Source organism: Panthera leo, chromosome B3 (assembly GCF_018350215.1).
Source record: "Panthera leo isolate Ple1 chromosome B3, P.leo_Ple1_pat1.1, whole genome shotgun sequence".
NCBI lineage: Eukaryota > Metazoa > Chordata > Mammalia > Carnivora > Felidae > Panthera > Panthera leo.
Window position 1 is genome coordinate 45465312 of NC_056684.1, and position 16377 is coordinate 45481688.

The window sequence follows — 16377 nt, forward strand, 5'->3', positions numbered from 1 at the left end:
ACCATCAGAAGCCATAAAACCAACCAGTGGTACTGATTTTGACTTTGTCTTGTTTGTTTGTTTCAGGTCCTACCAGAAGGAACACAATTCAAAACAAAGGTTATTCCGGTGGGACGCACAATGCCAACTACCCAATGAGAGCCGCCCCTCCCCCTCCAGGTAAATCCAGCGTGTGCCCGAGACCAGGACCACTAACCTGGACCCATCATTTGTAAAATGTATCTGGGAAGAAACCCATTAGCAGATAAGTGCGCACATATTACCCAGCCATGAGCCACTGCAGTGCCAAATGCACTCCCGCCAGCATAATGGCCCTGCTTGTGACCCCAAAATGCAGGAAAAGCATGAGCTCGTGAGACTGAACTGAGGCTGAGTTAACGATCTGGATTTCATTACCTAGCAATATTACTCCCAAAGGGAAGACTTCTTACATCAGTAAAAGAAAAAGGAGTTCCTTGTCCATGGCAACCAGGATGTTGTCAGCTTTTCAGTTGGGAGGATGTGGCCTTTGTGGGGCTAGGAGTTCGCCGGCGATAACCCCTCCACCAGCACTCTGTTCCCGCCAAGTATCACAATGATATTTTGCAACTAGTTAAGAGCTTCATGAATAAGTGGAAAATTTTTATTTTCAGTCAGATAGGCTCTTTATTCCAAAAAACAAAGGAATATCTAAAAGAATTACAAAATTGATACAAAAAATTTTTTTTAAACCTTCAGTTTCATATTTCTCATGTTTTATGATAAAAATACAGCACGCAGGTCAATAAAATCCAAACCGGAGTCAATGCAAGACTCTTTGCCTGGAAAAATCCATTTAGTGTTTTAAGAGCACTCTCAAAATGCACAAAATGTTTTTCCCTCACTCACAAAATTCAGTTAATAAAGAGCTGCCCCCAGAATATTGGGTGTTCGTAAGTTCAGGAGTCTGGGTCTGAAACGGTCACCTTAAGACCACACTTAAATCATCCCAGACAAGGAAATAGCAGTGTCTGAAGTAAGCAGGGAAAAGCATTTCTTTCATCTCCTGCTCTGCAATCTCGAAGCTATATGCTAAAATATGGACACCCGTGCCTAGCAGGAAAAAACTAATTCAGATCTCTTTGGGAGTCCCCATGCTTTCTGCCCAGCTCTCTTTCCTCCCCTCTGCCTTTACCCTTGAAGAAAATCCAAGCATAAAGGAACCTAAGAGAACCAATATAGTATTGTGTTACTACTTACGTGCTGGCGCCCCCCCCTCCCCCAGCCCCGCCCCACCCCTGTGCAGAATCCTGGCCAGACCACCTGGAAAGTTCATTTGCCTCAGCTTAGGTTGGCCAAAGTTGCCTCAGACCAAATACCGTACCTTGAGCTCGGCTCCCAACCCCTCTACGTGACCGTTTTCGTCAATAAAAGGAGGCAGTTGGACCTGAATCCCTTTTATCAGCCTTTCTCACACTACCTGTGGTGAAGGAACAAGGTTGGGTATTTTTTCTTTCTTTTCTTAATTTCTTGTTTTGTTTTGTTTTGTTTTGTTTTGTTTTGTTTTGGTTTTATTTATGTTGAGAGAGAGAAAGGTGAGCAGGGGAGGGGCAGAGAGACAGAGAGAATCCCAAGCAGGCTCTGCACTGCCAGTGTGGGGCCCGACACGGTGCTTGAACCCACGAACTGCAATTTCATGACCCAAGCTGAAGTTGGATGCCTAACCAACTGAGCCACCCGGGTGCCCCTTAATTTCTTTCCTTCTTTCTTTCTCAGCCTATCACAAACCATGCTTTTATTGTAACATATAATAAAAATGAGTAGAAGAATGGAATTTTAAAAGCATTCAAAATAGAAGCCAGAATTTCTTACTGGATTCAAAAGACATGAAATAGGTCTACGAAGCTGCTGTGAACGCTTCTAAGTGCTTATCCTTAATTTCTGAACTTATCGAGGGTGAATGGGTCACGCGCAGAATGGAGCAGCCCATCTGTGACACCCCCCCACCTTTAATTTCATAGCCCTACAGCACGTCCTGCTCTGGTTTGCCCCTCTCCTTGGCAACCATCAAGCTCCTTGTTTCTTTAATGAAGAAACTGACACACTGAAAGGTCATATATCTTGTTCAAGGTCAACAGAGCTAACCTAGGCAGAGCCCAATCTGACCTGCTGGTCTCTCTTATAAACTAACGGTCATCCCACCTGTACCAAAGAGTTCTTTTCTTAATTCAGTTGGAAGAGGTTTTATAGTAGGTTTACCAAAATGGGCCTGGGGAAGTCTTGTTCTCCTTCATTCTTGCCCAGATCTGTCAGTGGGAGAAGAGGTAAGGGAGAAGAAGAGATCACACATACAATGGAAAGATAATGCCCCTTTTGGCCAAGGCCTGTGGTTTGAAGCCCATCACCATATTCCATTACTTAACAGATAATGTGATCTTGACTAGGAACAGTTGTTTGGCTACGAGAGTTTGCCCTATCTGGATTGATCCAACCAGTGGCCACATTTCCCTGCCTGTGTAGAGTGCTCCCTCTACCTCCCACAGGGGACTCCTGCAGAGGACACCCAAGACTGATCCCTTGAAAATGGACGTCCAACTGTTTAGACAGCTGCCTGCCAGCCCTCTTGAATCATAGCCTCATAATTTTTCTTAGATCTAAGAATGTGCCTGCCAACTCATTGCAAGCTTACCTTTCCTTGCATGTGGGCTTTGAAAGCCTGAACATCTGGTGATTCTGCTACCCAATTCAATAAGCATGTGTGAGTGTCTGCTATGTTCCAGGCACTTGCTAGGCAGCTTACAGTGTATCAGCTCTGTCCCTCACAACATATTTGCAGTCATGTCCTCTGTATTTTCAGGTGGGAAAACGGAGGACTGGCGAAGCTAAATGACTTGCTCTTGGCTAATTGACGGAGAGCCTTTAAGCAGATCAGAAGATGTAAGCTTTGTTTTCTCCCGTTTTTCTCTCTCTAGGTTACCATCAGAACGGAGTCATCAAAAACCAATTTGTGCCACATCCCCACGCTCCTGGAAACCAGAGGTTAAATCAGAAAAGTCTGTACACCTCCATGGCCCGTCCACCCTTGCCACGGCAGCAGTCCACCGGCTCAGACCGAGTGTCACAGACGCCGGAGAGCTTGGATTTCCTTAAGGTCCCAGATCAGGGTGCTGCCGGGTAAGGGTCCCACCCCCTATAGATGAAGATGGTGACCTCTATCTCCATCCATCACAGCAAGGTCCGGGGATTCCTTTGGGCTGTCTATACATGGTTCTAAAGTTGTTTTCCACCTGCGTGGTATAATCCAGGACCCAAGGCCATGAGGCTCGTGGTTGGCATTCGTAAAAGTACCAGCCAGGTTGACAGCACACAACTCATTCTCTGGAGACGGCTTATCATGATCATGAGAAGAGGGTCCCCTTCAGCCCTGAGATTCAATTACTCTGTGACCTGTCTTGCTCTCTGGCATGGCTGAGGAATGATGGGGTTTTGATTTGTGTCTGTGACTGCTGCTGCATAAACACTACAGCTCGAAGAGCCATTAGGAACACTGAGAATAACATCCCAGCATTGTATGAGGTACAGATGCTTTGATGAATACATATCTTCAGGGCTTTAAAATGAGAGCCTCGTAGCCTTTCTAGAACTGAAAATGAAGAGTGATAAAAAGAAACCCCAGGTTTTTAGCTGGAGGAAGTAAAGACTTCTAGAACTCTGTATTGATATTCAAAGAGTTATTAGTGTGGAAAGGCGGTTGGACACGTCCTGTGGAGTCACCAGGCATAAAACAGGCCCACTCAAAGACGTGTAAGTGATCTCTGCCAGGAGGTAGCTTTTGGCATCAGTAAATAAAGGGGCATTCTAGAATCCCAAAGATGAACTGCCCTAGGATGTAAGGAGTACCTTGCCCCCAGAAGTATTTAGGCACGGGGTGGATGGAAATAAGCAAGCAGGTGTACTGTAGAGTGAGGTTGTCAGGTACCAGATAAGGATAAGGGTCTTATTTCAGTCCTTATTACCTAGCTAATATTGGACCTGCTGCTTACCCTCCTTGAGCTTTTTCTCCTCATCTATACACTGATGTAATGGCCACCATGCATGCATGTTGTTGGGAGGACTAGAAATGATATACATTAAATACCCAGCATGATACTGGGCATGTAGGAGCCACTCGGTCCGCAGGGGCTCGATGACAATGATGGTGGTGGTGGTGGTGATGATGATGATAGAACCATTATCTCACCGAGGCTGAACTAGTGACTTTGAAGGAGTCCTCCAACTCCGCATGATTCTCCATGGTAGAGTGGTTTTCTCCACTGAACCCAAGAGTGGGCCTGCTCCAGCCCACTCTTCCCCTTCCTCATGCCTGCCTGCATCTTCCATTGTCTCCGTGGCTCCACCATGATAGAGTTTCAGATGTGGTCGGGAGACTCGTGGATGCAATAGAGCAGTGCTGGGAGAGAGACAACAGCTCCTGCCATTCACCTCCATTTCCCATTACAAGATGTTTTTCCTTCCTTGTCAGCTTCCTTCTAAAGACCACAAAGCTTTTACAAGCTTAACCACGTTCTCCTGGGGTTCCTCTTCCCCTGGCAAGTCTCACCTCATTTGGGCTCCAGATAGGAAAACACCTTAGTTTGGTACAGATGGCTGTCAGTAGAGATGATGCCACTCTACCCTGGATCTCTCTCCGCACCTACCCCCCACTTTTGTGTAAGTCGCTGCCTCCCACCAGTTCCAACGATCATGGCCTGCCTGGTTGGCTTGATCAAAAGCAGTAGTTCTCTGACTTTAATGTGCACAGAATCACCTGGAGAACTCACTGGCCCACTTCCAGAGTCTGATTCAGTAGGTCCAGGGCGGTGCCCAAGAATTTACATTTCTATCAAGTTCTCAGCTGCTGTTGCTGCTGCTACTGATCCAGGGACCACATTTTGAAAAGCACTCCTCTAAAGGCATCTGTTCTCTAACTGATAAAGCCAGGAAAGATTCTGTGTACAAGTGAATTGAGAGGGTGCTGGTGAGGCAGAATTAAGATTTTTACTCCATAACCCAGACCTACACTATTCAGATGGATGGACCTAATGAAAATAATCAAACAATTCTTCCTGGGCCCGGGTTGAGGTTCGTGTCCCAAAGTAGGCAGAGAATTAAAATCAGTCAGTCAACAAAATGCATCAAATCTCTTAGCTCTGTCTGTTAGCTTCCTACTTGCATTGGCCTTGGCAAGCAAAACCATCTTTCCAGCCCTGCTTTGCAAGTTACAGACTTGCACACCAGCCAACTGCTAGCATCTGTCAGCCAAAGGCAGGCAATTTAGGAACATAGTGTCTTAACTGAGGCTGCTCCCTTCCAGCCCTCAGCTGCGTGGCTCCCTATTTAAGTCTTCACGCACCCTTTGCCACCTCTAGGTCTAAAGATCAGGCGTACATAATGTGGCGTGGTGATGGCTATGAGGCTGGACAGAGAGGGCACCTTCACAGCTGGCTACCAGGCAGTAAGATTTTCCTGACCTTCTGTTGTCTGTACTCTTAGTAGGCACACTGAGTCCAGGAGCTGCAAGAATCCCTTCTACCCTCCTTCTTGTACACTTAAATCTGCTGTAGTGCAAACATTCCTTAGAAAATCGTACTCTGGTCAAAGGTCTGAACTTTTTCTTCATATTTATTTTTGAAACACATCAAGTGAAAATTAAAATCATTTCTAATGTGGCCAGTGACCTTCGGCATGCCTTAGACATTTCAGGAGCCTCGGGGTCACCTGCATTTAATAGCTCCTCTTCGCCAAGAAAACATGAGTTGCCTTCATTTCACAGCAGGTTGTTGGAGCAAACAGCAGACTTGGGGATCCCAAACTTAAGCCTTTCCATAAACACAAAAATTCCTGTAAAACGTCACAGTTCCAAACAGTGACCTTGAAGGTACCAATCTATAAAGACAAGGTTTCCGCAGTCTTTTGCTCCTCGGGCTTTCGTACTCTTGGGCTTATCTTTCCTTTCCCTCTCCCACCCCCAATGCACTTTTCTTTATAGACGTATTTAGCATAAGCAATCATTTCTTTTGGATCATGTAATGTGGATAAAATCAAATGGTATAATTAGCACCTCAAGTTAATTCAGGAAAGTCTTTGTCAGTTTATTTTAGGTTCAGCCAGGTTTTTTTGGAGAGAGCATGAAGCCTTTGCTAAATTAATTACCATCCCAACTGGATCCTTTACCCTTGGCTCGCCACGTTTGGGACATGGTGGCTATTCTTACTGTCGTCCTCATTGTTATTGTTCAGGGAAACTAGGAAAGATGTAGAGGGAATCGTTACCCTGCAGTCTCTTAGCATACCTTTTGAAATGTCTGATTCAGGTTCAAGGTCTTTCCTGAGAATCCAGAAAGAGAACAGGTTAAGCAAGAATCATACAAACATTTCATTCATCAGCCTTTGCTCTGATTTCATAGGAACACTTGATTTGCCAGTCACGTGTGCTTTCGGTTATCCCTCCTATAGCTGAGACGTACATAATCTGACTCCATTTCATCACTGGAAGCATTAAAACCCAGACTGGAAATATCTTTTCTGTTGGCCTCTTTAATCCTATGGTCCATTTCATGGGAGGGCAACTTCAGGAAATTTCAAGATACTCCAGAGATTAATCCCAACTAGAAGTAGGAGAAATAGAAAAATATTGAAAGTGCTCAGTGGTTGGGCTTCTTGCCATGCCACAAAGGGGGAGGGATCGATAGAAAAATTCAAATGCTGCCTGTATGTCTCTTGACAGGATTCTCCTAATGGAGTCATATTTTCAGGGGGCTTAAAATTTCCAACAAATGTCCAATAGCAATATTTCTCAACCCATAATCTACAGGAGCAGCAGCCGTATCCTGGCCGAGGCAGACATGAGGCTTAGGAATTCCTGGCATCCATTCCCACATTTCCAGTAATGTTTATAGATTCAACCTTTTGGAATACAGCATATTTCAAATAGCCAATGAAATAAAATGCCATTATTTTCCTTCTTGGAATTTCAAGACATAAATCTCACATCTGCAGAACAAAGCAGTGATCTTAGAAAGCTCAATCCCAGCTCCCCCTGGCATAGACTAGCTACACCCAGCTGCCCCAGAGGTGTGGGAGCTCTGAAACGTTCACAGAAGGTGGCCTGGTGGTGTGCAGCGAGCACAGGGGTCACAGTTGTAGGAACCGGGTGTCGGTCCCATTTCATTTGTTCGTTCCTTCATTGATTCGTTCCTCAAATATTTACTGAGCCACATGCCTTTTTTGTGCCACACGCTGGACAATTACCAGCTGTGCTTCCTCATGTTTGGCACCTAATCTTTCTACACCTTGGTGTCCTCAACTGTACAATAGGGATAATAATATAATGTTAAAGCCCACTCCTTGGGGTTTCTTGATTAAATAAGGGCTTTGTAAACCACAAGCATGATGCAACTTGAAAGTTTATCTGTATTGGTTTTACTACTGTTACTCATGTCCTTCGGTCTTATAGGGAAATGTTAATATTCTTTTTTTAAAGTTTATGTGTTTTGAGAGAGAGGACACATGTATGCATGTGTACATATAAGGGAGGGGCAGAGAGAGAGGGAGAGAGCATCCCAAATCCCAAGCAGGCTGTGCACTGTCAGCACAAAACCAGAATTGGGGCTCGAACTCAAAAACTGTGAGGTCATGACCTGAGCCAAAACCAAGAGTCAGACACTTAACCGACTGAGCCACCCAGGCACCCTGGATAATATTAATATTCTCCTAGGATCGAAAGGCAGCTTTAGTCTCAAGAACTCAAATCTCTGGACCCCGTGAGGGTCTAAGCTTCAGGCATTGCAGCTTTAACAGGGGAAATAGGTGGCCTAGGAAAGCCAGACAAGGGGACCAGTGAGGGAGACACCTTCCCCTTCACACACGTATGGAAGAGCTCTGCTGCTCGCTGTGGGTGCAGAGCAACAGCAAAGCAGCCATGAGGAAATCATTGCAACAGACGCTCTTGCATTTGGACCATGTAAAAAAGTCCACAACCTCTTCTCCAGCTATACTATGACTCCATCTTTTTCTAGTCGAACATCCTCTGCTCCAGTCACCGTAACAGCTAACATCCCATGGAAAGTGACAGACGTTACCAGGGAAGAGCAAATGCATGAACACTCACGTTAGGGAGCCTTGTCACCATTGACGTCATTTGGGGTTTTGCTTTCTCATGGGCTTTCGGCATCTTGTGAGATCGAGCAGTTGTCCGTGAGGGTTCAAGTGTCAGTCGTTATCCTGAGGTCTCAGGGCAAAGGTCTTCCTCAGTCACTAAGACAGGACTTTCCAGCAGCGTGGTTTTTCCAAAGCAGCCTGGATGGAAGGCGCTTGATGACTTGGGAAACCTCGTGGTGTGGGTTATAATGTGATGGCATCGGAGGTGTGATGCCCAACTCAGAAAACGACCTGCTGTAAAAACAGGCTGCTGTAACTCAGTTTCTTCCTGTGTTTGTCTTCTTACTGGGGGAGAGATACGCTCAAGTGGGAAGTGTGTACAAATTCTCCCAAAATGATGGGTCAAGCAGTAACAGGAAAACTGGATTACATTGTGCAGAAGTTACCTAGAAGGAGACAGTTTGCTCAGTGGCATGGCAGTTTCCAACTACGTGTTAATATGTATAACATGACCACTTATTATTGAACTGGCAACAAGAAAAAGAACCGTTGCTGTGAGTCTGAAATTCTTGCTCCAACCCTCATTAGCCCAATGAAATGATTGTTTTTCTAACACAGTTTTCAGCCATGTAACGCTTAGTAGGCGTGCAAATGTCACGTGCCAAAATTATCTAAGTCCCGCATGTGTGTTACAGAACACATCCAGGCAGAGCACAACAGTGTGAGGACAGCAGTGTGCTGCTGAATGACTGGCTGTCCACACACCAAAGGGCCTGAGTTGTGCTCAGTTTGCCAGTTTCCACTCGCCATGGCCAGTGCCAGGCTACCGGCATGACCACACCGGCCCCGGGCTTGGGAAGAGATGTGCAGCCACACACCGTTACCGAGTGTTCCCACCAGACTTAAGCAACCAGACGTTTTTAACCTCGAGTGCAGAGACAGAAATGAAATGTAGCAAAATAATTAATTAGGAAGGGTTGAGTGATGAGTAGTTTTTGCTTGTGCTTTTAATTTCATCACTTGTAAGTGTGTTCCGTTTAATCTTTAACAGTGGCCATTGTTTAACGACTCACAGAATTCCCGATGGCCTAACAACCCTCTCTCCTGGGCTGGACGAGCCAGTGCCAGCCGCCTGAGCGGGAGGGTCGCGTTTTCTGTGTGAGCAAGTCTGAATCCCTCCTTCACTGCATTGACCAACCGCCCCTTGGCCGCAAGTGGAGGCTCCAGGCACCTAAAAGGCCTCATTAATCAATTTCTGGCAGCTCTTAGTCATGATCTCTCCCCATTATTGATTACACAGGATCGCCACCTAGTGATGCAAAAGAGATTGTGTGGGTTTAAGGCTGCATCGGTCTAAGATAGAGCTAGGAAAATGGCTGTCCCTCCCGGCTGCTTTCTGCGATGGTTTCTGGGTCTGCAATGTGGTGAAATGTGGAGACATCAGTCTCTTCATCGGCACAGACTTCCTGTGTACCGTGGTACTTCTGACCGTAGAGATTTTGTTGAGAGCGCTCTAGAAAGAATTCTAAGAATTAGAAAAAGAACCTGGACCATTGCCTGAGTCTCCCTTTTTTACAGATGAAGACGCTGATCCTTAAAGAGGTGAAGCGACATCCCCAAGCCACATGCCCGCCAGTGGCCAAACTGGGCCTCACACCCGGCGCACTGACTCTTCAGCCAGTGCAGTGTCCCTCCTACTCCTGCACACGGTCACTCCATGAGAATGTGCAGACTGAGGCCACGCAGTATTCCCGGGCCTGGTGCCAGGTCCGGGGGCTACAGTGGTGAGCACGAAGAGGCCCAGTCCCTGCCCCATGGAACCTTTGGTCCTTAGAGGGAGTCAGCTGAATGGTGACATAGGTCCCTGGACTGCCACATGGACCCCCTGCTCTGAGCAGGTGTGAGCTGCCCAGGATGCGGTGGCAGGTTTGAAATGAGATCTGAAGGCTGAGCAGGAATTAGCAGTGCTGCTTAGGGCAGGGGTGGGCTGAGGGGACAAGGGACCAAGGGACCTCAAGGATTACTGGGGGATTTGGGTTCCCATGTAGGTCCTTGGCAAGTTGGTTTCAAAGGTCTGTGTGGCTGGAGCTCTGGGAGCCTTATGCGTCTGTTATTGTGACGTCTAGGGATGAGACCGGCAGGAAGTCCCAGGAACCTACAGTGGTCATTTCACGGGAGTGTTGTGAAATCAAATGAGGCCATGTCTGTGAAAATGCCTAGCACAGTGCCTTGCCCAGCACAGCCACAGCCCAGGCGAGTTTATATCTCATACAGCTATAGGCAGGGGTTCCCAGACAACGTCCCTTCGGCCCACACTCACAAGAGTGAAACCATGCTCAGATGTGAGAATGAGGCAGCAGGAACCGGCCAGGAAGATTTTGTTGTCACTGTCTGTCCTCCTGGAAGAGTTGTACTCCATCCTGGTCACAGAGGACATTTAAACAGGAAAGAGCCAGACCATAGTGACCTTAGGGTTCATTGTCTAAACAGACACTTCCCTGGGGTGCCTCAGTGACTCCATCAGTTAAGCGTCCAACTCTTGATTTCAGCTCAGCTCACGATCTCACGGTTTGTGAGTTTGAGCCCTGCCTGGGGCTCTGCGCTGATGGTGTGAGGCCTACTTGGGATTCTCCATCTCCCTCTCCCTCTGCCCCTCCCTTAGCCACACTCTCTCCCTCTCAATATAAATAAACTTTAAACAGACACTTCCTTAGTGCAAAATGCAGAGCTATTCCCAACCTCCACATCTATTCCCCATCAAACACAGTCTTCCAGTCCACACTCTTGTTCCGCAGCAAACAATGCCCCATCTCAAAGCTGCCTGGACTCTTTATGCTCCCACCTGGGAAGCACAGTGAACCCCGTTTAGCCAAGTAGTAAATAGCCAGATGGTTTTACATCAGTAAAGTGTGGGAGCCGCTGTCTGGGGCCTGGGACAATCAAGCCAACTGTAGCCAAGGGCCTACAGGGGAACCCAAATCCGCCAGTAATCCTTGAGGTTTTACCTTGATTGGGTTTACTTCGATTTATCCTCTGATGCCTTGGGACCAAATACCACGCAGTGGCTGTGTTCAAATAGGTGTTTGAACAGTCCTCCCTACCTCCATCTCCTTCTCCAGCCTGCCCTGGTTCTGGGACACCTGGTGTCTGCCGTCTCAGAGTGGCTGAGGTCACTCTGGGTGTCAGCAGTGTGGTGCTGAGCCAAAAGGGGTCTGTGTAAGTTACTTTTTTTTTTTTTTTTTAAGCAGATTGTTTTGAGACATAATTTATATACCATTAAATCAGCCTTTTTAAAGTACCATTCAACTGTTGGGATTTTGGGTTTTTTTTTTTTTAATTTTATTTAAGTAATCCCTGTACCCAGTGTGGGGCTCGAACTCACAACCCCGAGATCAGGAGTCACATGCTCTACCAACTGAGCCAGCCAGGTGCCGCCATCAGAATCTAATTTTCAAATTTTCATCATCCGCAAAAGACACCTCCTTCCCATTAGCAGTCACTGCCACCGACCCCCAGCCTCAGCCCCAGGCAACCACTAATCTGCTTTCTGTCATTATAGATTAACCTTTTCTGGATATTTCGTAAAAATAGAATCCTTTTGTTAAATTGGTTAAATGGCATGTATTATAAATGGAATTGTTTTTTCTGTCTTGTGTTCTCTAATCTTGCTGAACGTGTTTATTGGTTCTCCTAGTTTTTTAGTGCAGTGCATTCCTTAGGATTTTCTATATGCAAGATCATCTCATCTGCACATAGAGGTATTTTCACTTGTTTCCAGTGTGAATGCCTTTTATTTTCCTTGACTGATCGTTCTGCTAGAGCTTCCAATGCAGTACTGAACAGGTGGTGAGAGCTGACCTCCCTGTTTTGTTCCTGATCTTAGGGGAAAAGCATGGTCTTTACCAGTAAAGATGGTGTAAGCTAGGAATATGTGAACTGAGTGTCCTAACACCAGTCAGGGCTCCTAAAGGTAGGAAGACAGCAGTGTGGCCTGTGGCAGGACATGAGGCTGGGAACCAGTGGGGACCACACCTGGCAGGGACTTTGTAGGCCTCATGAAGGGTTTTGGTCCATTTCCCAAGACCAAGGAGAAACTGTTAGTATTTTTTGTGGAGGGTGAACTGAACTTATAGACACTGAGTTGGGGGGATATTCAGGGAGCCCAGAAAGGAAACAACCGGACATGGAGGAGGAGGAAGTGCCAGAGCTGGGTCAGAGCTGGAGGCGATGGGCAGAGGAGCCAGGAGGTGACTCCCAGGACTGCTGCAGGGAGGATAGTCCTACATTTCAGAGCATCATCCACCTTTGTCTCCCCACTAAGAGGCCCCCCTGGCCCCCTTTTCCCAGGGACGACACCCAAGTCCCAGTACTCTTGGGCCCAGAGGCCTTATCAGCCTGCACTAACTAATGTTTGTAGGTTTCCTCCCTGGACATAAGAGAGTCCAAGTCTTCTTCTTCTATGAATATCTGGGGTGGGGGGGGGGGGGGGGGCGGAGAGTGTGTGTGAGTGTGTGTGTGTGTGTCTGCAATGTTCCAATCCTGTGCCCTGCAACTGCCAGGCTGGTGGCTTCTCTCCCTCCCAGGGTATTCTAATGCACACCCTCCTCCACTCCTCCTTCCTTATTGCTGGGAAATCAGATGACTTCTGGTATGCAGGCTAATGGCTCTTATTAACCAAATGCTGACACATCCCTAATATATAGGTTGCTTAATTAAGAGCCTGCTTGCCTGGCCAGCTTTCAGAGAGGCAAGCACTTGTCCAGGAGGGAATGGGGATTTCCAATGGACTAGGGAGGAAATTATGTCAGGCTAATCATCTATAAGATGCTTTTCCTCCAGGATAAAAGAAAAGTGCTTGGTGATAGGTGGGAAGATAGGGATGGGGGTTGACCTAAGAAGAATGGAGCCTGAGTAACCTTAGGGTTTGTTCCCTCCCACACAGGGAGCCCCCGAAATCCCACCCTGACAGGAACAGTCCTACCCCCCCAGGTGGCAGCCAGTCCCCCCTCCCCACCAGATCTAACTCGCTCATCAGCACCCATCTACTGTCATGGGGCCGCAGCAAAGACAGAGCAGCTCTGGCCTCCTGAGATCACAGATCAAAACTGGGTGTGCTTTCCCTTCCAGGATGCACGCCCAGGGAAAGACCCTCCCTTTTCCTTCTTCCTTCCACAGGTGTCAACAGCCACCAAGTGGAGTGCCACCCAATTCCTCTGAAAAGAAACCTTAAACGTAACTTTCTTTCCCCCCTTTAATTATTTTTTAATTTACATCCAACTTAGCATATAGTGCAACAATGATTTCAGGAGTAGATTCCTTAATGCCCCTTACCAACTTAGCCCATCCCCCCATCCCACAACCCCTCCAGTAACCCTCTGTTCTCCATATTTGAGTCTCTTATGTTTTGTCCCCCTCCCTGTTTTTATTTTTGCTTCCCTTCCCTTATGTTCATCTGTTTTGTATCTTAAAATCCTCATGAGTGTAGTCATATATTTGTCTTTCTCTAATTTCGCTTAGCATAATACCCGCAAGTTCCATCCACATACTTGCAAATGGCAAGATTTCATTCTTTTTGATTGCTGAGTAATCCTCCATTGTATATATACACCACATCTTTTTTATCCATTCATCCATCGATGGACATTTGGGCTCTTTCCATACTTTGGCTATTGTTGATAGTGCTGCTATAAACATTGGGATGCATGTGCGCCTTCAAAACAGCACACCTGTATCCCTTGGATAAATACCTACTAGTGCAATTGCTGGGTCATACGGTAGTTCTATTTTTAGTTTTTTGAGGAACCTTCATACTATTTTCCAGAGTGGCTGCACCAGTTTGCATTCCCACCAGCAGTGCAAAACAGATCCTCTTTCTCTGCATCCTCGCCAACATCTGGTGTTGCCTGAGTTGTTAATGTTAGCCATTCTGACAGGTGTACGGTAGTATCTCATTCTGGTTTTGATTTGTATTTCCATGGTGATGAGTGATGTTGAGCATTTTTTTCTTGGGTCTGTTTGCCATCTGGATGTCTTCTTGGAGAAATGTCTATTTGTGTCTTTTGCCCATTTTGTCACTGGATTATTTGTTTTTTGGGTGTTGAGTTTGACAAATCCTCTATAGATTTTGGATACTAACCCTTTATCTGATATGTCATTTGCAAATATCTTCTCCCATTCCATCGGTTGGTTTTTAGTTTTGATGATTGTTTCCATCACTGTGCAGAAGATTTTTATTTTGATGAGGTCCCCATAGTTCATTTTTGTTTTTGTTTCCCTTGCCTCCAGAGGCGTGTTGAGTAAGAAGTTGCTGTGGCTGAGGTCAAAGAGGTTTTTGCCTGCTTTCTCCTCGAGGATTTTGATGGCTTCCTGTCTTAGGTTTAGGTCTTTTATCCATTTTGAGTTTATTTTTGTGTATGGTGTAAGAAAGTGGTGCAGGTTCATTTTTCTGCATGTCGCTGTCCAGTTTTCCAGCACCACTTGCTGAAGAGACTGTCTTTATTCCATTGGATATTCTTTCCTGCTTTGTCAAAGATTAGTTGGTCATACATTGGTGGGTTCTGTATTCTGTTCCATTGATCTGAGTGTCTGTTTTTGTGCCAGTACCATACTGTCTTGACAATTACAGCTTTGTAATACATCGTGAGGTCCGGGATTGTGATGCCTCCAGCTTCGGTTTTCTTTTTGAAGATTGCTTTGGCTATTCAAGGTCTTTTCTGGTTCCATACAAATTTTAGGATTGTTTGTTCTAGCTATGTAAAGAATGCTGGTGTTATTTTGATAGGTATTGCACTGAATGTGTAGATTGCTTTGGATAGTATTAGCATTTTAACAATATTTGTTCTTCCTATCCAGGAGCATGGAATATTTTCCCACTTTTTTTGTGTGTCTTCTTCAATTTCTCTCATAAGCTTTCCATAGTTTTCAGCATATAGGTTTTTCACCTCTTCGGTTATGTTTATTCCTAGGTATTTTATAGTTTTTGGTGCAATTGTAAATGGGATCGATTCCTTGATTTCTCTTTCTGTTGCTTCATTATTGGTGCATAGGAATACAACCGATCCCGTGCATTGGTTTTATATCCTGCCACTTTGCTGAATTCATGGATCCGTTCTAGCAGTTTTTTTGGTGGAATCTTTTGGGTTTTCCATATAGAGTATCAGGTCATCTGTGAAGAGTGAAAGTTTGACCTCCTCATGGCCGATTTGGATGCCTTTTATTCCTTTGTGTTGTTTGACTGCTGAGGCTAAGACTTCCAATACTATGTTGAATAACAGTGGGGAGAATGGACATTCCTGTCGTGTTCCTGACCTTAGGGGGAAAGCTCTCAGGTTTTTCCCATTGAGGATGATATTAGCAGTGGGTCTTTCATATATGGCTTTTATGATCTTGAGGTATAGCCTTCTATCCTTACCTTCTTGAGGGTTTTTTTTATCAGGAAAGGAGGCTGTATTTTGTCAAATGCTTTCTCTGCATCTGCTGAGAGGATCATGTGGTTCTTGTCCTTTCTTTTATTGATATGATGAATCACATTGATTGTTTTGCAGATATTGAACCAGCCCTGGATCCCAGGTATAAATCCCACTTGGTTGTGGTGAATGATTTTTTTAATGTATTGTTGGATCCGTTTGGTTAGTATCTTGTTGAGGATTTTTGTATCCATGTTTATCAAGGAGATTGGTCTATAGTTCTCCTTTTTAGTGTGGTGTTTGTCTGGTTTTGGAATCAAGGTAATGCTGGCTTCATAGAAAGCCAGCATTTGGAAGTTTTCCTTCCATTTCTATTTTTTGGAACAGCTTCAAGAGAAAAGGTGTGAACTCTTTAAATGTTTGGTAGAATTCACCTGGAAAGCCATCTGGCCCTGGACTTTTGATTTTTGGGAGATTTGTGATTACTAATTCAGTTTCTTTTTCTGGTTATGGGTCTGTTCAAATTTTCTATTTCTTCCTGTTTCCATCTTGTTTCTTTTGTAAGCAAATTATGTAGGCTTAACCTGGTTTGTCCTTGATGAAAATGTTTTCTTCGTCCCTTTTTTAAAATTTTTTTTTTAATTTACATTCAAATTAGCATATAGTGCAACAATGATGTCAGGAGTGGATTCCTTAGTGCCCCTTACCCATTTAGCCCATCCTCCCTCCCACAACCCCTCCAGTAACCCCAGTTTGTTCTCCATATTTATGTCTCTTCTGTTTTGTCCCCCTCCCTGTTTTTATATTAGTTTCCCTTCCCTTATGTTCATCTGTTCTGTCTCTTAAAGTCCTCATATGAGTGAAGTCATATATTT

General features: G+C 45.4%; 1 protein-coding gene and 1 non-coding gene across 2 annotated transcripts in view; one reads left to right on the plus strand and one right to left on the minus strand.

The window, feature by feature from the left end:
- Positions 1-16377, plus strand: part of MYO1E (myosin IE) — a 214086-nt gene that overhangs the window by 189112 nt on the left and 8597 nt on the right. The window contains exons 25-26 of the mRNA XM_042941875.1: positions 67-159; positions 2931-3132. Coding sequence (XP_042797809.1) covers positions 67-159; positions 2931-3132 — 295 coding nt within the window. The remainder of the gene's footprint in view (positions 1-66; positions 160-2930; positions 3133-16377) is intronic.
- Positions 11454-11526, minus strand: TRNAR-CCU. Its single transcript has one exon. It is a non-coding gene; the product is annotated as a tRNA-Arg (tRNA).